Raw genomic sequence first — 25461 nt, 5'->3', positions numbered from 1 at the left:
TTTGTGCTTGTGTTTTTTTTATTATCATTGCATGGTACTAGTTCTGCACCCATGCCTTTGTGAATGATTTGCTTCTCATCTTACTGCTCCATGGATTGGTTTTAATGTCTGTCAAGGTCGGATTATGCATTTAAACCGACAAAGCTTTTTGCTCTGAAGGAATGACTTTGAATGGATGTAAACACTTCACCATATGGAGCTGTCTGGTGGAAACAGGAACTTTCTTTGTTACAAATGTGAGACAACAAAGCTGAATAACAAGGTCTAGCTTTTACATAGTGTACATTAAACCCAATCAATTCCTATTTTCTGCTTTTTTACATATACATACCCAATTCTAATATAGGTTTTACATTTTTCAACCTTTTCCTAATGCAGCAGACATGGTAGCTTTTTGGGATTAGACATTTTAAGTCATTTTCAGCAATATAAAATCTGGAGAAGATGGAATTTCTTTACTTCAAGGATTTTCTTTAACTATTTTTACAGCATTTCAGGGTTGTGGACTACATGACCTTTATCTTTTTAAATGAGACCTGACAATTCTAGGTGGTATTGATAGCCTAAGTTTCTAAGCATTGCCATAATAAATATTCCTCTCAAATATCTAGGCTGGTGTTACAAACCAGCCAAACCAGGGGTGCGGCTCATTTTTCTCAGTGAAACTTGGTTGAGAGATAAGAAAGAATGTGGATGTTGTCTTCTGTGTTTGTGCTAAGCTTCCACTGTGTGTATTAATTCAGATGAAGTTATATTAGGTGTTTGAACTATTGAATTAAGCAGTGTATAATTTTGAAACTTGTGTAGGAGACCCAGACTAAAAATTGGCATCAATAAATGTTTACATCAATAAATGTAAACATTTCTATGTGTAATCTCGAGAAACTTGAAAAGTAGTATAACCAGCACATGCCAAAGTCCATAAGATAAGATAAGATAAGATACATCTTTATTGTCATTGTCACAAGGACAACGAAATTCAAAGGGTGCCATCAGTCGGTGCACATGCCCAAAAACAAAAAATAACTGTCTCACAATTCACACACAACGCAAGAATCAACAAACAACTGGCAAAAAAAAAACAAAAGTAAGAACAGCCACATTCTCACATACATCATTTATGATGATTAATGGTTGTTTTTGATTGCATTTAGTTTTGTTATTGCTATCGGGTAAAAACTGTCTCTGAGACGGTTGTCTCTCTGTTGTTGTAACTTAAATGAAGAGCCACCATGCCTCAGTTTCCTTTCTTCATCAATTATTGACAGAATTTTAATACACTGAAAGCAATGTTAGGTCTACTTCTGCAGTAATGATGCACATGCCAAAACATTTTGTTAATGATACCAGTAGCACTTACAATTATTGGTTTTACTAATCAGAACAAGTTGAGATTTTTTAAATTTCAAACTGATCAGTCATCGTTCAGAGCTTAACATCAGTCACCAACGAGTTTCTTAGTAAATCTGTAGTTAGGCTACACAGTATGTGAGCTAAAACAGGTTCATTGCACAGTGGAAGACATTTTCTAGAGTTACCAAAATATTACTTCAGTATTTAGGGTAAGTTGTCCTCTTCTCGCTTCCCGGCCTGAAAGGGTAACAAACATAGTATATCTAACAGAATTCCCTGTAGCATCTCCAGTTTGCCAAAAAGTCCCTGTGGAATGGTCTTACTTTTCAAAGAAATAAATATGTCCTCTTCTCTCATTGCCTGCCCCCCTCCCCTCATTCTATTTGTCTCTCAGAGGGGTAGGTTGGTCTACAGCCAAGCTAGAGCTGCCATGTAAAGGTCACTTAAACTCATTGGCCACCATGTTAAACCGTATTGAATTTTGCTTGTGGAGCTCCCTACAGTATATTTAGAAAATGTATTCTTGTCAGGATATGCACAATTAAGACATGCTGTTTATCTGTACAGTCCAGTCTCAGGTCCCCTTAAGAATCCAAAACACTAGGTTGAATGTTGAGTTGAGATGTGTGTAAAGTGTTGGGGGAATATCTCTTCTTCCTTTGTTACTCAGCTAACCTCACACACTCTTCAAACTGTAAGAGAACTGCTTGCCAGGAGCTTTTTATGAAATGGATAGGCTGCAATGACACAGTATTCACAGATTGTGCCTCAGTGCATTTATGCACCTACGCATCGATACACACTTGCATGTTTGTGTGAATTTACACTTTTATGGATGACTTTCTGTGTAAAAATGGCTGCAATCCAAATGGAATGTCCCCCGAAGGCCTTGGTTCCACAAACATACTGGAGGATGATGGCAGGGAGGAATGAAGGGGGATGGGGGTAGGCAGAGTAGAAAGTGAAAAGGTTTAACTAGGCTTCACGGCATGCTCTGGAAGTGTTGAAGCTGTTAGTCATTCCTGTGGAGGTTTTGTAAGAGTGGCTGTTCTGGGGTTCGGACTGGATAGTTTACACCTGGATTTTGGCTTCAGACTGGCATAGGGAGTTGCCAAATCGACTGATGCCTCATTAAACCAGCTTAGAAAGTCAGCCATCATGGCCGCAATTACATTCACATACACTAATAAGCATACAAAAATAAATAAATTAAACACATGAAAACCAGAACAATTGTGAATGTAATCCAGGCCACTGGCAAGAAAATGGGCTGGAAAAAATAACAATACAAACAAAAAGGGTTAAATCACTTGTTTGAAATAATTCACATTAAGTTCACCAGGTTTTCCCCAGCCTAGCTGCTTGTGTCTCCAGTTAGCTGAGCCATTTATCAAAACCATAGAATCACAGCGGAAAGAGTGCAATCTAGTTTTTTGTTTGATTTGTACCTGTGTGTGTGTTTTTGTGTGTGCGTGTGTTTGTGGTTGGCTGACTCGCTGACTAATGTCTCTGGGAGGTGTTTTGTGGTTGGTTGGGAGCAGAGGAGAAATTCTCTCCCAAGCTTCAACCTACTGGGCAGAACCACACAAGGATGTGCTCCTGATGGATTGCACATCACTGACAAGCAATAAAACAAAAGTGGAAAAGCCCAGTGAGTTTGAAGCTCCAGTAAACCCTTGTGGTTACTTTGTGTGGGCAACAGAGAGAGCAAGAGAGAGAAGGGGAAATGAAGATGGAGTAGAAGATAATTTAGCGTCCTTCCATGAAGCGTAGAGACTGTGGATTGTAAAGATAAGCTAGCTTTATCGGAGTTCTACAGAAACCTCTTGAGTTGAGCAGTCACCTTGATGCAGTTAAAACTAGACATGCATCAAGAAATAGGCGGGTGGTTGGAATCTGTCCACAGCTTGATAAGCTCTGACTGGTGACTTTTTTTTTCAATCAGTGAATGCACTTTACACTACCAGGTCCCACTAACGGTTCTCTTTTGTGTTGATGTAGCTTTGAGTGAAAAGAAGTGAGTTAGCCATTTTAAGCTACTATATTTTTAACAAGATGTTGCAATGTTTCTGCATTTCATTTCGGCTGTGATATAGTGAGAGAGAGCAAGACTTCAAATGGGAGGACAAAGACACTGTATGAAGTTGATCTGCTTTATCATTTTGAGCTGTAAAAATATGTTATAGAAAATACTGGATTTGGAAATGTTTGCAGCTTTTGGGAAACCTCAGAACTAATGTCTACCTTCTCAAGGGAATACACATTGAGTCAAGCTTAAGACACTAAGTGCTTATATAAGATGCTAAAGACATTTTAAAGTGTGAACTCTATAATCATTTTCCTGTTATAGACGACTAATAAAACCCTGTTAGAAACTGACTGCTCTTTAACCCATGGCGTGACCTCATCATTGCTCCTAAGAGAAACAATTACTAACCACCAATAAGGTTGGAAAAAATGTTTTGAATGCTCTTCTTATTTTAGTTCTTCAAAAGAAATGGAAATTTGTTAAAATTGCTAGGTTCAAGATGTACAAAAATAAGAAATCATTCCCAAAATTTAGACCAGTGCTTCTCTATTTAGGACATATGTCTGTCCTAAATATTGACACACTGGATGCTAATGTAAATGGCTGAATTGTTGAGTATCTTATCTTTGTTTTGTTTCTAATGAAAAAAATCTGATTTGGTATCCTCTCCTTACTTTTCTCTTCCTCCTCTTTTCTCTGTTTTGCTTTATATGGTCTTTTTTTCTTAGGGAGCCCTCGTGCCTCAGCTTCAGCCCTGCACTTCCCTTCCTCCTCTATCATCCAGCAGTCCAGCCCATACTTCACCCATCCTACCATACGCTACCATCACCAGGACCCACTTAAGGATTTTGTGCAGTTTGTGTGCACGGATGGCACAGGACAGCCCAGTGCACAGGTAAGTGATTTTTTTTTTTCTCTAATCCTTAAAGGATGGAGGGCCGACTGTGGAATGCTGTGCTATATAGCATCGTAGTTTGTGATGAAAACTCACGCAAAGGAAACTGATTTAAATCACAAATTACTGAATTAAAGGAACATTTTGAGCAGTGTAGTACCACAAAAAAATAGGAGAGAGATCCAAATCACCTTTGACTCTAAGATTCAGTACATTCTATATATTCTGCAGTTGGTCTGAAAGAGATCTTGTTTATCAGATGTGCAAATAGAGGTTTTGGCCAGAACTGGCAACTGGCATTTGGTCAGCTGTAGAGCAGCAGGGCTTCAAACTTGGGGCAAGCCAGCTGAGGATTTGTAGCAGCATTAAGATTTGTACTGTTTGTAGAAATAATTATCCATGGACTGAACCCAAATGTGACCTTTAAGTATAGAGGCGCACTCCAGGAACAAATATTTCTGATCATATGACTTTTTTTTTTTTTTTTTTTTACAATTTTACTGTTTTGTACTAAAACAGTGTTCTCTCAAGATACACACCTGTCACAATCTATTTGGCAACGTATGATGATTTTGTTGCTTAATGCCTGGTAGGGGATCAAGTAATATAAATGGAACAAAGCAATTTGGCATTAGATATTTGAGAGCTACCCTCTGTGCCGATCTACTGAAACACAACATTCGGGTAAGTGTTTATTTGGAACGAGGTATAAACTAAATGCCAAAGCTCCCGGAGGCTCATAGGGAGCTGTTTTAGGGTTGCATACACAAATCTGTTTATGGTACCTCTGCTAGCCCAATATGCCCAGCTTTTTTGTCAAGACGGTTAACTTTTTGACCCTTGAGGGAAAGTTCTATATGCTCTGACACAAGCAGAGTTGTACTGTAAACCTTTACTGTAAACTTGACCTTTTGAATTTCATATTGACTTATCAAGCCTTGTTTTTTTTATCTTTAAACATTTATTCTCATTGCTTTTCAAACTAAAAATTATGTATCATTTTATCTGTAACTTACATGTAATGAAGGCACAGACACCCATCCAGATAGACATCCTTTGCACACAGTGCTGATTTTCCTTTTTTTTATAATTTCCAACTCCTACATTTCACTATAACTTCTCCTAACAATCCATCACTATCCTTAAATTAATCACACCATCTGTCTTTCTCCCCGTGTGTGAGATTATGTCCATCACTTTGATAATTTATAAAACTTAATCCTGTATATGTATTTCAATCACTTTCAACAACTTAATGGTATCTTTACAGTGCCTTTTTGTGCTCTTGCACTTTTTCACATTTTGTCTCAAACCACAAATCTTCTAAACATTTAAATGGGATTTATGTGATAGACCAACAACACAATGAAGAGCATAACTATTAGAAAAATTAGACACGGTTTTTAATTTTCAATGCAATCTAGTAAGTGTGTTGTGCATTTATAGAAACACCCCAAGTCAATATTTTCTACTTTTTTATACTTTTAGGACAGCCTTTCACTATACTTACAGTTGCAAGTTTTTTGAGGTATGTTTCTACCAGCATTGAAAGTATTGTTTTATTTATTTTTGCCAATTCTACTTGCTAAATCTCTCAAGTTCAATCAAATTGGTATTTGTGATGAGTCATTTTAAAATCTTATTAAAAAAATCTCAATTGGATTTACTTTTGTACTTTGACTTGGCCATTGTAACTTATTAAAATGCTTTTGATCCAAACCAATCTATTGTTTAGGCCTCTGGGGCCTTCACAGAACAGCTATATTTACTACATTAAATAACACAGATTGGCTCTGTTTATATATTAGATTAGGTTTATTTAAGGATATCAGAGTAAAAGGAATAAATAAACATCATACTTTTAAGATTTTTATTTGAAGAAAATTTTGGAAAACCACGTAGAATTTTCCTTCAGGCTTGTGTACTGCTTTGTGTTCTTCTACCACATCAAATTTTAACAAAATTCATTGAAATTTGTGGTTTAAATACAACAGAATGTGAAAAAACAATCGAAAGAAACTTTTTCGCAAGGGACTGTGTGTGTGTGAGTGTGTAAGGCTCCCTGTCCACTGTATATTCTTGGGGTGTGCCCTCCTCATCCTATCTGTATGGTCCATCTGCAGCCAAATGGAGGTGGCCAGAGCAAAATGCCGGGCTCCTTCCTGCTGCCCCCGCCACCCCCGGTGGCGCGCCCTGTGCCCCTCCCTATGCCCGACTCTAAAACCATCAGCACGCCCACTGACGGTGGACTCAGCTCACCCGCATCGCCGTGTAAGTCACTCCCCACTCCCCTCCACAAAAGATGCCCAGTCTTCCCCAAAAATACTAGCCTGTCCAAACCAAAATTTGCAGTAAATTTATTCTGTAGTCATCCTTCTAGAGCATGAAGTTTGTTGGACCCAAACAAGTGCAGCCATCATAGAAGTTTAGCATTGTGTGTGGTATCACTTCGTGCCATTTATTTTTGTAATTCTTTAATAAATGTATGAAATATCTGGAACCTCTATTATGGCTACCCTGGCAGTGGTTAGTTTTAGCGGTTTGAGTTTTCCATTAGGTTGCAGTCTGCTCAAACACCCAGCAGCCCCCAGGAAACTTACAGATTTGCTTGCCTTCCTCTTATCAAATGTACACTACCTTAGTGTACAAGCAACCAGTGATATTGTCAGGCCAGAAACCCACGCCTTTGCCAAACCAGAGATCCTCTGTCACGCTTCTCTGCAGCCCTTTTCAGACATGAGTTTGTTGCATTAATGCCTTCATCAAGCTGTTAAAAGGCATAATTCATGAATGTGACCTGAATGTATGAATACATGGGGTGGTCACATTCATGTTATTCTTACCTCATGGTTTTAATAATAGATCATCTAAACAGTGATGGACATAGATACTGTGTGCACAAACTGTACATATATATCTATTCATATGTAGATGTAACACTGAAGGCCTACTAGATTTGGGACTTTCATTCAAATAAATACATGTTGTTTTGCCAGACATGCCTATTAGAATGTCATGTGCACTGCAGAAACTAAACTATAGCAGCAATAAACAGTAGCAGCTAAAAAAGGTTAATATTCAAAATGAAAATAACTTGCCTTTTGTTTCTAAGAGACTGAGTCCTCTAACAGAAATGAAATTTAGCTTTATGAGCTAGTAAAAGTCTGTATTTTTTTTTACCTCACTAGGGATAATGTTTTTAATCATTCCATGTCTGCCCCGTCTTTAGCACCCAAAATGCTAAATTATACAGCCTGATTAGGAGCATGTCAGAAATGGTTGTATAGGGAGCACAGATGCCGTCCAGTTTAATGAAAGCAGTTCATGTCTGAAAGGGGCTCACTCCTCCACGCTTTGAAATTCAGTCGTCTTTTCTCTCTTCATGTCTTTGCAAACCAGTTCTGCTTCCTTCCTCCACCTTTTCTCTCCCTCTTTTTCTCTCTGGTGTTAGATTTCCTCTTTGCTCCACAAGAGGCAGTGTAGTTTATCTCCTTTCTTTTAGATATGTTTGGTAGTTTGCAAAAGGAGAACAGAGCTTATTTCCTCTCTTGCTCCAAGCCTTTGATCAAAGCAGCCTTTGCATGTCCCTCTGACATCTGCAATACAATCTACCCTCGTCTCATTTCTTTTTTGCTTTCTTCCTTTCTTTTTTGTGTATATATATATTTGCTCATATTTTCCTTTCTTTGTTTCATTTTTCCTTTATTTTTCTCTTTTTCATTTTTAAGGGAACAAAATTAGGGCAGTTGGCGTCGACTCCAAAAAGACTCCATGCCCCACTTCACAAAAGCAATCCCCTCGCCATTTTCACACAAATCTCATAACAATTAAAAATTGGGAACAAACTAGACAAGAAAGTCACATCATTGCAAGAAGAAGGATTGTCTGTAAACATGAAGAGGAAAATCTAATCAAACCTGTTTAATTAGTGCTATGCTGGGGGAGTGCGTAAGAGGAGTGTGATCTGAGAGCGGTGAGGCTCTGGTTGGTTCCATCCCAAACAGGTGCGGTGCGAGAGTCGGGTCATGGGAGAGGCACACCAGGAGGGGGCGCTGGACAGAGCAACCGGGGCTCCTTTTTCCTTCTTTTTCTTCTCTTCCTTACATTTCAGCTTCTTCCTACAGTCTCAGATTAACCTGTCAGACCTATTTATTTATATTAACATCTATATAAATAAATACGGAGATGTTTCGTCATTTTTTTTTCCTCATCCTGATGACTGTTATCACTGTAAAGTTTTTCTTTCCCTTTAATTTTTTGTCTGTATATCTTAATAATAATCATAAAGCACATGTAAACATGCATACAGATGCATATGGTAACGCTCACACATGCATCAGTTTCCAGTCCTGTCACTGTCACCCCTACGCATCCCCATCCCCTCTACTCGTTCAGATCAAGCACAGCAAAGGTTCCTCTCAGCCACCATGTTGGAGTCCTGTTAGCACAACTGCCCTAAATTTGGTCCTGTGGCTTAACTGAGTGGTACCCTCACCCCCAATCCTCTCCCCATCCAGCCCGTATTCTATTAACTGTGAATTAGTTATAAATAGCAATGAGTAGTGTTCCTCTATGTGACGTCCACACTATTTTCTCACTGGTTTTCTGAAAACCCAGTGGCTTCTAATGGAGGCCAGGGGGCTGCTGAGAAGTGTCTGTTTGCAGACTGTTTGCCCCTCCTTCAAAACAATTAAATGGTGGGTTTATATATATTATAAGGAACCTGCCAACAATGTGGACAAATAACTACTATCCAATAAAGAATCAGCATTTTTCCCTCTTAATGAGTTTTTCAAGAAACTCATTTGACAGAAATATACAGTCACACCCTTAGCAGGTTAATTATCGCTATATTCAATCTTAAAGAAAACAATGATGAGAGCATCAGACTCTATTACAGGCTGAGTGTGTATGCGTGTGTGTAAAAGCATGTACACACTTGTATCTCTCTGTTTGTAGCATACTCCACGCCAGGCTCCACAGCTCCCAACCGGTTTGTCGGCATCGGAACACGGGACAACTTTCTGAATATCCCCCAGCAGACTCAGGTACCCTGCCAGCCTCCCTCATTTACTAAACATCCACATATCCACCGCCTCCTTCTCCCTCTTTGTTTGTGTCTTTTTCTTCCTCTTCGCTCATCACCCACTATAAGCCCGACTTTGCACTTTGCCGTTTATAGATGCACCTTTTCAAGTGGCAGGCTCTGATTAAAGAGGCATGCTCTTTAGAATGAAGGCCATGATATAAAGGCAATAGTTAATCAGTTGATCTGTTTTAGCAGCCTGCTAAAGTTGATAATTAGTTATGACATAGATGACATATGTCATGTGTTGACATAGATGATTTTAGATCATCGTCTGCTCCTTTATTGTGTGGAGTACCGCAGGGCTCGATACTTGGACCTCTTTTGTTTTCTTTATATTTGCTTCCCCTTGGGTCAATATTTAGGAAACATAATATTGCTTTTCATTGCTATGCGGATGATACACAAATTTATGTGCCCCTCAATCGTAAGGGAGTCAATACAGTACCAATTTTAATGGAGTGCCTTGATGACATAAAAACTTGGATGGCTCTGAATTTTTTGAATTTTAATGAAAGAAAGACGGAAGTTATTATTTTTGACCCTGGTACTACCTGCAAGTCCACTCCTGTGGATTTGGGTCCGCTATCACATTACGTAAAGCCATTTGTTACAAATTTGGGCTTTGTAATGGACGCAAATTTTAAGTTGGATAAACAAATCAGTGCCGTTGTGAAAACGAGCTTTTTCCATTTGAGGCGGCTTGCTAAGATTAGGAATATGGTACCAGTGGATTATTTTGAAATATTAATCCATGCTTTTATTACAACACGACTGGATTACTGTAACTCCTTATATGTGGGTGTCAGCCAGTCTTCTTTGTCCCGTCTTCAGCTGGTCCAGAATGCGGCTGCTCGGCTCTTAACTGGATCGCGGAAGAGAGAACATGTTACCCCGATTTTATATTCTCTGCACTGGCTGCCAGTACATTTCAGAGTGCATTTTAAGATTCTTTTATTTGTATTTAAATCTTTAAATGGCCTTGCTCCCTCCTATCTCTCTGAGCTGCTACATATACACTGTCCTCCTCGAGCTCTTAGATCAGCGAGCCAAATGAACCTGGAGGTGCCGAGGACTTCCAGGAGGCAGAGAGGAGACAGGGCGTTTGCTGTTGCAGCTCCCAAACTTTGGAATTCTTTACCTATGTTGGTAAAACAGGCCCCCTCTTTAGCAATTTTTAAATCTGCTCTTAAGACTTACCTTTTTCGGTTGGCCTTTGATTCGGTTTGAGATGCTGCTTTTCTGTATTTATCTGGGTATGTTTATGTATTATATAGAGTGTTTTACGTCACTGCATTGTTGGTTTTGATGTGTTTTAATTTTGTTTTTATTTGTTTAATTTTGTGATTGTACAGCACTTTGGTCAGTGGTACTGTTTTAAAGTGCTATATAAATAAACTTGCCTTGCCTTGCCTTGCCATGATATTTGCCACAGGTTTTCTGAAATCTAAACTGTGGCACTTTGAGGGTTAACGTTTTAGCTTTTTACCATCTTTTTCCGTTCTGTTTCTGCTGAAAAACTCTTCCTTCTCTCCAAACTTTCTCTGCTACATTGAGTGTTGCCCATGTATCAAGGCCTTCAGTTTCAGTATTGGTTTACAGTGCCTGTACCACAGTAGATTCCCCACAGTGAGAGTAAGCAATGCCAGTTCGTTTTAGCTCCAGCAGTGTTGATTTATCTCTACAAGGTCCCACAGTGTGTGTTAGTGCAGCGTGTGAGGCCAGCAGTGCACTACATTGTGGTTTCAGCTTTGGCTATGCTCTGCCACTGGGCTGCAGTGTCTTGGGCCTCCTCCATCACCAACACAACTTTTCTCATTAGGGGCTAACCGCACCTGCCTGCAGCCAACTCAGCTCTCCCGTCCTCCCTACACACACATGGAAATGATCTGCGTTTCTGGTCGGCACACCCCCACCCCCCACGGTGCATGATCTGTCCACGTTCCCCATGAGCTCCTTCTGCTTCCCAAACCCCCCACCTGCACCACTCTTCCACAGATGCAGCTTTGGCACTTAGGGGACATCCAAACACGGTCCAAACGTGATTTAACGTGTATGCACATACACTTCAGCGCTGAGCCAAAAATCCTGCCCTACATGCCCTACAATAAAGAACTTACTTCTCCCTAGCATGCTAGTTTTCTCTTATCAATAAAAAATCATTAAAAAATTTGCACTTAAGCCATTTTTTTTAGATTTCTGCTATGCACAGTAACAACGTAGGCACTGATAGCATCAGCTCTCAGTTAGCTGAGCCTTGTAGGTCAGCTCCAGCCTCAGCTTGTGTGAGTAGCAGAGGTCTCTGCCTGTCCTGCTGTTCTCTGGCATATGGCGAGCTTCAGACGATGGCCCTGCCAGCCCGCCTTGAGGTCTGCAAGCCAACTAGCCAAGACAGAAGGAGAGAGCCTTCCCACTGTTGTCAGAGTAATGAGCAGACAAAAGCTGGTCTGAGGAGCTCTCTGGTGGCCAGGCGTCAGCTATGCAGGAAAAGGGAAGGGAAGATATGGAAGCCTGGATGAAAAACAAGAAAGAACGGGACAGTTGAAATGAGAAGGAGTTAGTTGAAGCTCGCTGCACTCCACAGTCACGTCCCGGCTGTCTGGTTGCCAGCAGCAACCAGACATGATGTCATAGGCAGTTGAACTTGGACTTGAAGTGGGGGGGGAGGGTGTTGCAGGGGGGTCTCTTTCCATTGCCAAGGATTACATTGAGTGAGTTGAAGTAAGAGAGAAAGGAAAGGAAAAAGCTTGGTGGAGCCAGCGGAAGGAGGTGTTATCTACAGGACACCATGATCAGACAGATGTGTTGGGGATGAAGAAGTTTGAGAGGATTGATATTTTCTTAAGGTTTACTTATGTATGTGGAGGAGACAACAGAGAGTTTGCTGTTGAAGGTGCAGTGAGTAGCTGCTCTCTTTAAGCTGAAGTCTGTGGAATGTCACAAGCTGCCAGAAGCGCTCGGCCTGTGCCAAAGCCTCTACTCTGCCATCTTATCAGACTGAGAAACCCGATCTCTGGACTAGCTGCTCACAGAAGCTTTACCTTGTAGCCTGAGAGTACTCTGACCCACAGTGCACACACATAGTAGTAAGATCACCTTACATGTAAACTGGTAGCAAATGATAGAGACGCTACAGTCCTTCGCTGGCGAAGTGGAAAACTAAATAGCGACACAAGTACTGCAAACTTTGTGAAAGCACAACTGTTTTATTTTAAAAAGTAAGCCATGTGACATAACCTGTCAGAGGAAGGTATAAAATTGAAAACAACTTTGTATTAAATGGGACAGCGGAGCTCGACTAATGTTGCAAAAGGAGTAGAGGGTCGCCATCTAGTGGTTGATGAATAATTCAGATATATGGTTCTAAATATGCTTTATCTATTTCACAAAAACACCTACTTGGGGTTTTTCCACCAAAGCGGTTCCCATGATAAACTGAGCCTGTGTTGTACTGACTTCTTAACTGGTTCTTTTAAATAACACACCAATCTCTTAAAATGTCCTCCAGTAAGTGCTTGACCGTTCTCTTGTTACATTGTGATTTCTGTAGACAATCATAGTTCAGAGTGATGACTTAACTATACAAATCACACTATTTATGTGTAAATCTCTGAAAAACTAATTACTTATTAAGATAAATTTAAGTAGTTTTAAACAACATGCTATTTGTCAATAGACCTGCCATGTCGGGTTTTAATCCACTTATAACTGATGTCAGCCAAACATTTACAGCAGAGTAGAAGAGCTTGTGTTATTTCAATGCCAATCTGACCTTTTGGTAATGTTTTATCTGGAATTAGGTAGATTAAAAACTAAATCAGGAGTTTAGGAGTTTTCGAGATGACAAGCATAGCATTTTTGATTGCCAGTGTCTGTTAACCAGTGTTCAGTTCAGTTTAGTCCTGGAACCAGTTGGATTGAAAATCCTGCTGTGTATTAATTCTGCCAAGAGTTTGATACTAAAATACTTTTACTTGCTTTTAAGGTAAGGTATATAAGCAAAGCACCAGAAATAAAATTCAACATTCAATTTTAAATACAATAATGTTCAATACATTTTAATATTATAAAAATGTTTATTTATCTCAGTACATTTAGTGGAACATATTTTATAGATTAAAAAGACTACAAGTCTTTATTTTTGTTAATTATGTTGACTTTTCTCTTACAGATGACAACAAAAAATTAAACAAAACAAAACCATCTAATACTGAAGGGCGTACTTAATGAAAAGTATGTTTAGTAGCTACTTAAAGGTTATCAGTTTCAAAAAATACTTTTAATCTTACAAACGAGCTTCATTGCAAGGCATATTGAATTTTACTTGGTATGACTGTATATGTTTCAAAAATATTAATGTTTATGCATACGTTCACATTACATTTTACACAATCAGAAAGGGGAGTAAGTGGTAAAAAATATATATATACATTAGAAATAACTAAAAACAAAATGTGTTATTGTTGAACAAAATTTTTGTTCTTTAGATTTTTCTTATCTTTCTTCGCTTATAATCTAGTTAAAAATGAATGCTGTAACAATGATTTCCACTGAGGTTTTGTTAATTTAACATTTTTCACTTTACTTTTAATTTATGTTGTAATTAAGCTCATGTATATATGTGAAATGTTCTCTGTTCAAAATGAATAACTTTTCACACCTTGCCATGCTTTTCTCTGCATGCTGCTTGTAATGATTGACTTGGGTTAATTGATTTTAAATACAAATGCCCCGAGAATCTTAAAAGTGTAAAATCTTAAGCAAAACATGTTTTCTGTTTGTTTTTTGTTTTTTTCTTCACAGTCCTGGTTCCTCTGACAAGGCCTCTCTGAAGCAACAGCTAAATGTGTGTCATGAAAATTGGAAATCTGAAAAACAAAAACGCATCACCTCTGATAAAGAACAAACTGCTGACACTAAAAAGGTCTTTCTCGCCAAACACTATTGAAAGTACTACTACAGAAAATGGAAAAACCCCACATCGCCCCAAGAGGACTCCCACTCCAACACGATTCGAATAGGACTGTTTGTTCCCTTTTCATGGAGGAGGCTCCAATGAGATTGAACGGACAGACTCAGAATGCAGGGAAGAGGAGGAACTGTCTCACAAACACTTTGAAATGGCAGAAAGGAAACACAATGTAAAAACCTGACAAATGACCAATTTAACATTTGTTTATCTTTCTTTTATATACATATATTATATATTTCTTTTACATTTTGTTGTCTCCACAATGAAACTCCATGCATTGGCTGGGAGATCCAAACAAAAATGAGCGTAACGACAAATGGCGGAGTCAGATGTGCAAGTTGAAAAGATCACTACCCACATTTCATACGTGCATATCCGTGAATTTTATTCTGCACATCTCTCCACCAGCGTCACGGTCCCACTTTCCACCCACTGCCCCACATACCACCATCACAGCTGGAGCTCAAGAGTTAACCACAGCCTCATACCTCTGTGTCAGCACACTCTGCCGCTCCACTCACTCAGCCCTGAGCCCCTTTCATTTCCGATTGGCCAATCATGGTGACACCATCTGATGGTGTGACATATATGCACTAAGTGGCTGGTCTTTGTTTACCTGTCGAAGAATCAGGGCGTCCTGCTAGTAGGAGAAGTGAAAGCCATGAGGCGAGTGCAAGAAAGTGAACACACGACAGACAGTCATAACACTAACTCTACATGTGCTCTTTCGTCCCCTCACCTATGCACTATTAATTCATTTTTAATAAGGGATGAATCATGTTGCACATCAGTGGTCAGATGAGTGATTGGAGGAGAGGACTGAGGTTGACTGTCACCATAGGGATGAAGCTGTGTTAACGTCTTGGCCCCTAAACATGACACATTCTCAGTCACAAGCATGCATACAATCACCCTATTATCTCTCAACAGCAGTGCGCGCACAGCATCAGCTTCAGTTTATTAGCTTTAATTTTGTTTTTCTTGCAATTTCTTTCAGATTTGGTTTTGGGTTTGTATCACCTGGATTGTTTTGCACCTTCTCTTGCATGTCATGCCATCATGCGTTTCTGTAGTTTGCAGTTATTCAATAAGTAGGAAATTCAGACTTTAGCAGCAGTTTCTCAAACTTCTCACAAATAGACGGCACAGTGGCAACAGCTCATCACATGCATCCCTTGCATTGCTTCATGCTGTATCCCAGTCACATGAACATCCAGAAAACATACACACCCCTGCCCACCCCCACACACACACGTATACATACACATATACAAAATGCACACTAAAACCACCGGCAACCTGAATAAAAGGGAAGCCTTTTAAACTTGGTTCTCCAAACCGCCTTTGTTAATGGTTTTTCATTCATTTAAAGGTTGTCTTTTTAATTTGAACTATTTTTATGTAAATGTTCACATTAGAATCGCTGTTATTTTCATCATGACACAATCCAACTCACAAAAGCTGACCTCACAAAATAACTGGACTGCCGGGCTATTGGTTCTGTTTTGCAGGGATAGTAAACTGGGCTGTGAGAGGACTGGGTCTCAATAGAAACATTAGCTCTATGTACAGCAAGTCTACGACAATATATGGAAGTGCCTCTGTATTCCCTCCATGCAATTAGTAATTAACTTGACTTCAGGTTCTATTCCCGTATATAAGCTAAGGCTACAGGGAACGTTGGTGTTGGTGCATGTGGAAATCTTTGGCCCAGGACGGATGTTCATAGAGGACTGCAACCATTTTTTTTAATTTCTTATAAAGACAGAGAGATAATATACATATATATTTATGATGAATGCTTCTTTTCCACTTTTACTCCTCAAGCTTGTTGGCAGTCTAGTTATTTTCTGAACTCTTACCCCCCCCACACACAATCCGTTTCAGTAAGATCGCCTTGCTGTTTCGAATCAAAACGACACACACCATCGCCATCTGCATTATAATACCTAGATGATCATGTTAAAAAAAAAGAATCGACCGTAGGTTTGAAGAAAAGTGTTTGTTTTTGATGGAAAGTATTATTATTGAAAATAATGTGTCGATTGAGCCACGTGCAATGCATTGGGTAGATCATTGTGTTTGTCTGTTAGAGATTTTTAAGAAAGCTACGAGAAAAGAGAAAAAAAAAAATGTATTTGTTTCAAGTCCGTAAGCTCCAGGACTCTAAACTAGAGGGCCATGAAAAATCCTAGTCTTTGTAAGTTGGGGGTATTTGTTTTTATTTCTTTTGTCTCTTTTTTAAAAATGTTTTATGTGTAATCATTTGTTTATAAAAATGTGGGAGGGCTGAAGGAAAAAATAATAATCTACACAGCTTCAAAACAGAATCTATCAAATGAAAACTGGTGCTTTAACACTATAAATCCAGATTCCTTCTCAGAACTATTATAAATGAACAAAAATAACAGACCATTTAGGAAGCAGCATTATTCCTCTCTCTTTGTATTCTTCTCTTTGTATCTAGTATGGGGAGAGGTTCCTGTTCCTTAAGGTTGTGACACAAAAGGCATTCTGGTTCAACCTTTCGAAAGAAGCAAACCCTAAACAGAAAACTTAGCCATGCACTGCCTGAAACTCACCAGCAAAAGCGAAACAACCCTCCCAGTTTCATTCTTTTTCTTTTTTTTCCACACAAAACATTGGCATAAACAGCTGAAATTATTCTCTTCCTCCTGATGCTTCACATCCATAATCCTCATTTTTTTCAACCTTTTCGTGAATCCAGAGTTGGAATTGGAGTTCTGGTGCTGATGTGGATACTGAACGTCTGTACAGAAAACATAATGAGAAAGGGGGCATAATAGCATCTAATCAGGCAGAAATAAGAGGTCTGAGCCATTTATATAGCAGTCAGCAAGGTGAGCCTCTCCCCCTTCCTTTCCACTCCCTCCTTTGTAAATGATGACTCTTATAGTGCTTGTGCCGTAGTGTATAGTTTCCCAGCTGTAAAGGTTGTCCCTTGAAAGTGCCTTTTGTTCACAGACTCCATTTTGTAATTCAAAATGCCCCTTTTTTGTTTTGTTTTTTGGAAATGGCTTTAGGTTGCAGGTTGTCCCTGAGTGTCACAAGGCAGCAAAAGGTTGCTGCCCAATCAGCGCTCAGGGAAAGCTCCTTCCTCTGGCTGTAAAATGAATCCCCTCTCAATGTTTCTCCCCTTTATCCTTACTTAATTTTCAAAGCTGTGTATCTATATGTTTATAATATATATATAGATATGCGCCTTTGTAAAGTACAAAAGAAAACTGGTGTGAATTAGTTCTTTACTTTTTATTGATAAATGATGAAAAAAAAATTCAAATAGGCAAAAAAAAAAAAAACTTGTTCTTGTTCAACTCTTGCTTTTGTTTTCTTTTCTTCTGTCTCCACTGTCTGTTTTCGCTTAGGCACTGGAGTAGTCTGTAACTGTGTCCGTCACTCTCCGTCTCTCTCGCGCGCGCTCTGTCCCGCCCTCTCCGCTGTGGCGAGGGTAAAAATAGAAGAAAAAAAAAAAACGAGAAAAAAATATTTGCAGAGGAACTTTTTGTCTGAGCAGAATGCAGTTAGCTCACATGTTATTCTTGTCTGTATGCTTCACATTGTATTACCATACCCATCTTCTTCAGCTTCTCCATTCAGCAGCTAATGTAAGTGAACAAATTACACTAATGGGCTGTTGGGGGTGTCCTTAGGTGGGTTCAGGAGGTACGGCAGAGTTTAAGGGTGTGTGTGCAAGAGAAGAGAGAGGCTTACAAAGAAGACTGATGGGGTCGACAGGGCTGAATGAACTGCTATGGCGAGGTTGGTAAGGGGCTGCTCAGGCTAGGATAAGAGTTTGATCTTTTTTTTTGGCTATTTATATTATGGCTTTGTTCTGTACCCCCTTTTTGTTCCCTTTTAATTAGGAATTCTTTTTCATATTTGCTATCAGGGTATGCTGTCATTTAGGCTTTCTATGAGGAAGCTTCGACCTGTAAAATTAAAGCTACAAGCACCTTATAACCGGAAATGTCCCACATGAGGCTGAAAGGGGTGGTTTTATTTCCTTGGTTAAAATCTCATATCAATTCTAACCAAACTTTTCAAAGAAAGGTATCGTTGTTTACGGCAGGTTCCACACTGTGAAACCCTCAGCAGTATTAGCCACCTACCACGCAACAACCAGATCGCTAAGGACGCCACCAAGAACCTGATCTCTCTGCTTTGAGAGGATTCAGGAAGTCCCTCCCCGTTTCACCTCTGCCCACCTCATGCCGGACTGCTCCGTCTCTTTGTTTTGTTGTTTATTTTGGTCTTCTGATCTTCTTAATGTGTATGGTTACTGGTGAAATAGGCAGCCCTCCACCCCCATCTCCAGTGCCCCCCTAACCCCTGATCCCTTGATCCCCAGCTCTTCTGCACCCCTGTTAGTATCCTCAGTGCAGCCCCACTTCTTTGTAAGAACACCCCCAGAGCTCTAGGTGAAATGCATGTGTTAATTACAGTTTCTTTTCCATAAGAAGAAAAACACAGTTTGAGAAGAGCAGTACCTGATTGAATAAAAAGGATGTTCTTGACTGTACCACCCTGCTGTGTCATGTCTTTCTTCCTGATGCCTCAAGATGGAGTGGAACTGAATATAAAAGGGTAATCTCTGGGATTCAAGCATTTTTCCCCCATTTATTCCTATTGAACCACAGACACGAGAAACAGATAGTACACCCTCTTTCAATTGTTGGGGTTATTACGTATCTGGACATGTAAAAATTATCTTGGTTGTGAAGTTGTACCGTCATGGCCTTCTAAGCTCCAAAACCAAAATTATTTCAAGGAAGGCCATGTGTGGTTGAAGGCATTTCCAACTTGAACGCACTTCCAACTTGATTGTAATTATTGTAGGTTATTTTCAGAAAAAAAAATAGAACAATAACAAAAAATCTCTTACAACTTAGATGAAAACAAAAGTTAACAATCTGATCTTACAAGTTCAAAAAGTGTAAATAATTTTGGTTTTGAGGCTTTGAAGGGCATGATATCAAAGTCAAAAAAATCATTTGACAAACAAAAGGCCTCTCCACCAGGGTTTAAAAGTTACCAAAATAATTTTAACAATTCCAAATACAGACTTTGGTTCCAAACTAACTTACAGTAACTATACCGAATCTGCCCATAGAAAAACTAAATTGATAGAACTTACACTTTCACAAAAATTCAACACAAATGGCAACAACACGTGTAAGAGTCATACATTTTTCTTTGCTAAACAAAAATGGGGCCAAAATGGAAAAAAAAATTAAATAAAAATACACCCTGTGATTCAGAAACGTGTAAAGCAAATCTGGACCGCAACGACTTGAAGTGGTGCTTTTCTTTATGATTGTCGGCACTTTACACCATTATAGAGGATTTTTCATTCTTCATTGATGTTTTCAGATTTTCCTTTCTGCCCAGCTCTTTGAAGGTACCACCGCGACATTTAAATCAGGGTGACATTTTGGACTTTGAATGGATCTTCACAACAACTTTAACCTTTTTGTGCAGTGATTTCTGCTTTAAGTGATGAAAAGAATCCACCACATGTAACTCTAGAAATCTTCACTCAATGACTGCAATGTGCTCAGGTCCTACATCCACCCCTTAATCTGGGATTAGATTGTTGGCCAATCATCATCTCTCCATCCTTGTGCTTGTAAGTTAATATGAGATGTAATTGCTGATATACTGTTTTAGGATTTCTTTAAACATAGTGCTGTGTGTCACAAATAAATATTTGTTCTTTGCTCTAATCTGTCATAAGGACATTTTTCCAGAAATCTCGTTATTCATTCCGGTGCAGCATGCTAACATATTTTCATAGAAATTAGGCGATCCAATTGAAACCCTTTCAAATTGACATGCTTCTTCAATATTTTCTTCTGCTGACATGAACTTTAGTATTTAACATGCTTACTGATGCCTGTGTAGTCCAATTTGTAGCTTTTACAAATTCCCTCAGCATTACTATCTTGGATGTCCACTCCAACAAATACTGGCAGTTGTATTATTTTTTTCCACTAACGTTTTTTTCTTTAGTTTGGAAATGGTCTTGTAACCCTTCCCAGATTAAGGGATGGCAAAAGTTGCATCTCTAAACTACTGGTGACCCTCTTCCTTGGCGTTGTGCTGAAAGAAACATGTGCGCTCCCGACCAGCATACTTCTGTTTTTATAGAGGCTTTAAACACCAGCACATGGCAGCTGCTTTCCCTCTTAAATCCTACCGTACAAAGGTTTTTTTTTAAACTTCAGCTTTTGTTTGATAAATCAAATCATTTTAGAACCTGCTGCTGCTAAAACTCAGTTAATCTAGATTAGGATTTCATACAGTACATGCTAGATTTAAAAGAGGATTTACATTATTTTCTCCAACACTCATTGTCGAACACTACTTGGTCCTTATGTTTCCGACTCCTCTCTTAATTCTGTAAAGAAATTTCATTTTTTTGTTTTCCCTGTCAAATCAATAGAGGTATTATTTTACTTGTGAGATATTACTAGTTCCACTGTGAAAATATACTGTGAATGTAAAGCCACGCATACCTCCAACAACACTTGAATCTTTAGTATTCTCACTTATGGATCATCAATTTGTCCTGAAACACTAAAATATAAGTTTGAGTTTAAGATATAAAGAAATGTTTTGATGACAAAAAACATAGTCTAAAATTTAATTCAGTTTATTCATATACTGTCATTTCTCAACAAATATTGTTTTAGAGAAACTCAAGTAATAGAAGTTACATTTCTACTCAGTCCAATTCAAAGAAAATTAAAGGAAAGTATCGATTATTTACTTCAATACATTATCCCATCCTATGCATGCACAAGTGACAGTGGAAAAAAAATAAATCCTAAAGGCACATATTGAATAAAAATATGTCAACAAACTAAAACATCTTTAGAAATGCAACTGCAAAGAAAGTCACTAACTTACTGCAGATTTCTCTACAAAACATATAATTGAAATGTTAAATTTGTCTTTAAAATAAGTTCTTCTCCTGTGCAAAAACTTTGCTTTCATAATCAAAAATTCTCAAAGTGAAACATATTTATCATGTAAAAAACAAAACAAAGCCAACCAGCATTACACACGGTGTATTAAAGTATGGAAATATGAGCTAAACAGATGTTTTAATATAAAAATAAACCAACAGCATGAATTTCAATCTGAGAAGTAACTACCCACTGCAAAAACAAAAGAACAATTCACTTTAAATCCAGTATTACACAACTCTGACACTTTTCTTTGGTGATCTATTATTTATTATCTAGCCTCTCGTTTATTATAATCCAGCATCAAGATCCATTTACCATGCCTCAAAACTTAAAGCTTTATCTTCTGACTTGACATAATAGTTTGCTGTTACACAGGTAATTTTCATTAGAACTTAGTGCATTTTTAATAAATAAATACTCTACCATAATTACCAGCCTTTCAATTTAATTAGATTGAAAGCAATGAATGACATTCCTTTTGTAATTTTACTTTTTAAATAGCTTAAAGTGTGGAAGCTGAAGTTGTGCAACTCTCACTTGGAAAACAGGCCTTTTTTTTTTTTTTAACTTTTGACTAGTATGAATTTAACAGAGGAGAAACCAAACTTCAGAGTTTGCGTTATGCATCCTTGTCCATCTGTCCTTCATTTGACACCACTCACTCCCTATATATGGTAACGTATATAAAACTCACACAGTTCTATTCTGGCTTTGACTTTTTGGTAAAAGCCAGAAAAAATTTGGTTTGGTGTTCCAAACCAAAATTGTCAGTGTCCCCTGTCTGGTCGCCTGTTTGAAAACTTTACAGAAGCATTTCTTTAATGAAATAATGAAATTTTAAGGTTCCACTTTCAGAATGCCCAAATAAGCAATGCTTGAAGCTGTGTATCAGTCTTCATCTCATGTCCAAAACACAAAGGACAGAGTTCATTTTCTCATACCTCCGTGTATCAAAAGAATCAGAAAAAAAAATGTATGCACAGCTCTCAATGGTATTATGTCCACAAAATGAATTGAGCCAACTGTCCCCCTGTGGAACTGCAGGTGAAGGAAAAGTAGAAGAAAACTGACGGCTCATTGTGCCGTATCAAGATTTCTCTGACTAATCATGTGCTTCAAGGTTATCGAGTGTGCCCAAATTTACTTCTACATTGCACAGTTATCCCACAGTTAAATATCTGTGGGATGAGAAAATATCTTAAAAAGAAAAGATCTGCTATGAACAGAGTAAAAACAGTGTCGGTTTTACTGTAGCCCAATATTTAGACAGTCTAAAAAATAGGAAAACAATTCCTCTAATTTGTCCCTATGGGCATAATCATTTCAACTGAACACAGTATATATTCTGAACACAACTTAAGCACTTCTTGAATGCTGAATGTCATCATCTTCATCCATCATACTGACATTTCCTTCAGGATTTGGGGTCTCAGAAAGCTGGGGATGTGAAAATTGACATTGCATTAATGCATTTCAATAAATCATAAAAATCAACAGATGTTTATTTATGGAAGTAATAGAATTTAAAAAAAAGAAACTCACATAGATTCAATATATTCTGATTTAGTTCAAGTGTTTACTTATAATTACAGGTTACAGCTAATTGGAAAAAAACCCAAACTGAAAATTAGAATAATAACACATTTATGAGGAAGTCTGATGACTTGACAGCTGATGTGGCAAGACAGTCACATTATCCACAAAATGTCATTGCTAAAAAAAACCCCAAAACTCATTAATCACAGGAGATGCAGTGGAAGGAAAAAATGTGACTGAAAGATATTCAACTTTGAGTTGACTGTAAAGCAAAGGTTATCCAAGAGTTTTGGGAGATTCACAAGGTGTGAACTAAGACTGACTGCTTCAGGAGTCACTCCACGCAGATCTGCTCTTCCTCGTTTTAAGTCATGTTTGATACGTCACGCAGATCTGCTCTTCCTCGTTTTAAGTCATGTTTGATACGTCACGCAGATCTGCTCTTCCTCGTTTTAAGTCATGTTTGATACGTCAGCTGTTTGTGTGGCCCTCTAGACTAGAGAGCCACAGAAATAGAACTTCAACACATCAGATGTGCGCTTAAATATTATATTGATATAATAGTCAGATCAAATCAGATTTTATTTGCACAGCACCAAATTACATCAATAACAATAGAGGCTTAGTATTGTTTCATTTTAAGAAGTTCTCACTGAATGTAGAGAAAGCTAGTATCTTAAAAGTCATAGGTGGTTTTATCAATTTATTCTGCCAGAACCAGCCTTTTGTTAACTGAAATTAAAATTTTAAGCCACAAGTGAATGACAGACACATCTTACTGTTATGTGGTTCAGTGCGCCAAAATAAAGTTTAGATTTCATTTGGGAATCAAGCTCCCATAGTCTGCAGGAAAAGTCGAGCAGAAGGTCAACATTCCTTAAAGTCCAGGGTGAGTTTTCCAGTGAGGAAGTGGGGAGACATTTCATCTCCTTATGTTGGTTCACTGTGCTTTATTATAGCCAAAGTCAGCTTAGTGGGAAATCTTATAGCGCCTCATGATTCCCTCTGCTGAGAAGCTTTATGGCGATTCAGCTGACAGTACCAACACCTGCTGTAATGACCATGTTTTGACAGTTCTGCACTGACCTAAACCCTTCAGTCACCAGATCAAACAACGCGGACTAGCTGAAGGCTGATGACCTCTGCCACGCTGCACTGATGCAGTAAATAATGAAAAACAAGCCCAGACCAACTAATATACTGAAATATTTTTTCTGTATTATAACCCGTTTTCATTGATCTTAAGAAAAGAAATCATAATTTTGGGGGTTTAATTAGCATAAACATCAAAATGAATGAAAACAAACACCTAAAATGAATTACTCTGCATATTTTCATATTTCATTAATCAGATGCACCTGTAGAGATACTATCTTTCTTGCTGCCAAAAGAGTTCTACTGTAAAAACAGAAACTTATTCATGATGACACACCTGTGGGTTCTCATACGCCTGGGGTGGGGGGTCAGTTTCCTGGACTGGGTGTTGCTTCTTTCCCCCCGTCGGTCTCTGTGTCCTCCTCTCCATGTGGAGGTGGAGGTGGAGGTGTGCTGTTGTCTGTGTGCTGGGGTGGAGCACTAGTGTTCTGGCTCAGCCGAGATTTTAATCAAGACATATCTTAGATATCTCCGGTCATTATAACTCCAGAATGATGAGAAGGCGCTTGCTTACCTGGAAGTGATGTGAATTGTCTCCCTGATCGCCTGTCTCTTGGACTGGAGGACTTGAATCACATGTAAAAGGCATTGCGGCATATTGAGGACGCGGTGGATAAGAGACCCTAGATGGCTTGGTCCCACAAGATGGAGGCGGAGGCGGGGGTGGGGGTAGGCACGACTTGGTTGTCTGAATATGCACACATTAAAATTAGATAAAGCCAAGTTGGTCTGACCTGCTGATTCTTATTTTGTCCAATTCAGGTTTATAACTTCCTAAGGACAAAAGAAGAAAAGGAGCTCTGAGGGCTTTTATAGAGGTAGTGCATCCTCATTTTAAACTGCGACTCAAACACGTAAGGATGAACATGTTCAACTAAAGTACTTTACAATCTATGCGAAAATCTCCCCAAAGTGGCGTGTCCTTTACTTTAGTGTTTTGCCAAAGAAAGGGGAAAACACATGACAGGAAAACTACAGAAAAGACAGTTGAGGCCATGTTAGAACTGGAGAAAGTCCTGTGTGGATGAACTGTTAGGAAACTAAACAGAGAACCGCACACACCCAGCTGCACAGACCAGTCCTTAAACGCTTCTCTCGTGTTTTCTGTTGCCACGCAAATGAACTGTTTTAATTAAAATACCCTAAAACGGTAAAAACCTGTTCCGAGCTATGCTGAACGGTATCGCGTCTTGCTCTACTTACCATCTCTTTGTGCTTCTTGATTTTTAACGGCGGTTGGTAAAAAACGTTTGGTGCGTCTCCTACTCGTATTTTATCCTCTTCTTCCTGATTTTTATGCACAGTAAGCCCGACGTGTTTTATCGACGATTAAACATCTCTTTTCATCTTCGGAAAGCTAAGAACCCAAACAAGCCTCGCCCACTTTTACGACTTCCTGTAAAGCAGGTCATCGCTCATAACATCAGTGTGGTTGCGTTTATG

The 25461-nt window shown here is 38.7% G+C and overlaps 1 protein-coding gene and 1 long non-coding RNA gene across 15 annotated transcripts in view; one reads left to right on the top strand and one right to left on the bottom strand.

Annotated features, from left to right (window-relative positions):
* The window catches only part of LOC114144252 (nuclear factor 1 X-type-like), a 125168-nt gene extending 106293 nt beyond the window's left edge, over positions 1-18875 (top strand). For 9 of the 13 annotated variants that reach the window (XM_028016873.1, XM_028016869.1, XM_028016866.1 and 6 more), the window contains 4 exons: positions 4111-4277; positions 6401-6548; positions 9237-9325; positions 14167-18875. In XM_028016873.1, coding sequence (XP_027872674.1) covers positions 4111-4277; positions 6401-6548; positions 9237-9325; positions 14167-14181 — 419 coding nt within the window. In that variant the 3' untranslated portion in view covers positions 14182-18875. The remainder of the gene's footprint in view (positions 1-4110; positions 4278-6400; positions 6549-9236; positions 9326-14166) is intronic. The other 4 variants (XM_028016872.1, XM_028016870.1, XM_028016874.1 and 1 more) reach the window with 2 other exon arrangements.
* Positions 18876-20987: 2112 nt separating this feature from the next.
* On the bottom strand, positions 20988-25410 carry LOC114144258 (uncharacterized). 2 transcript variants are annotated; one of them, XR_003595453.1, is made up of 4 exons: positions 25222-25410; positions 24533-24792; positions 24296-24446; positions 20988-22764 (listed from the first exon to the last, which is right to left on the bottom strand). It is a non-coding gene; the product is annotated as an uncharacterized LOC114144258 (long non-coding RNA). The 2 variants fall into 2 exon arrangements; XR_003595452.1 differs by having other exon boundaries at positions 24533-24706.
* Between the last annotated feature and the right edge of the window lie 51 nt (positions 25411-25461).

Source organism: Xiphophorus couchianus, chromosome 5 (assembly GCF_001444195.1).
Source record: "Xiphophorus couchianus chromosome 5, X_couchianus-1.0, whole genome shotgun sequence".
NCBI classification, from domain to species: Eukaryota; Metazoa; Chordata; class Actinopteri; order Cyprinodontiformes; family Poeciliidae; genus Xiphophorus; species Xiphophorus couchianus.
This window is presented reverse-complemented; position numbering and strand designations above follow the sequence as displayed.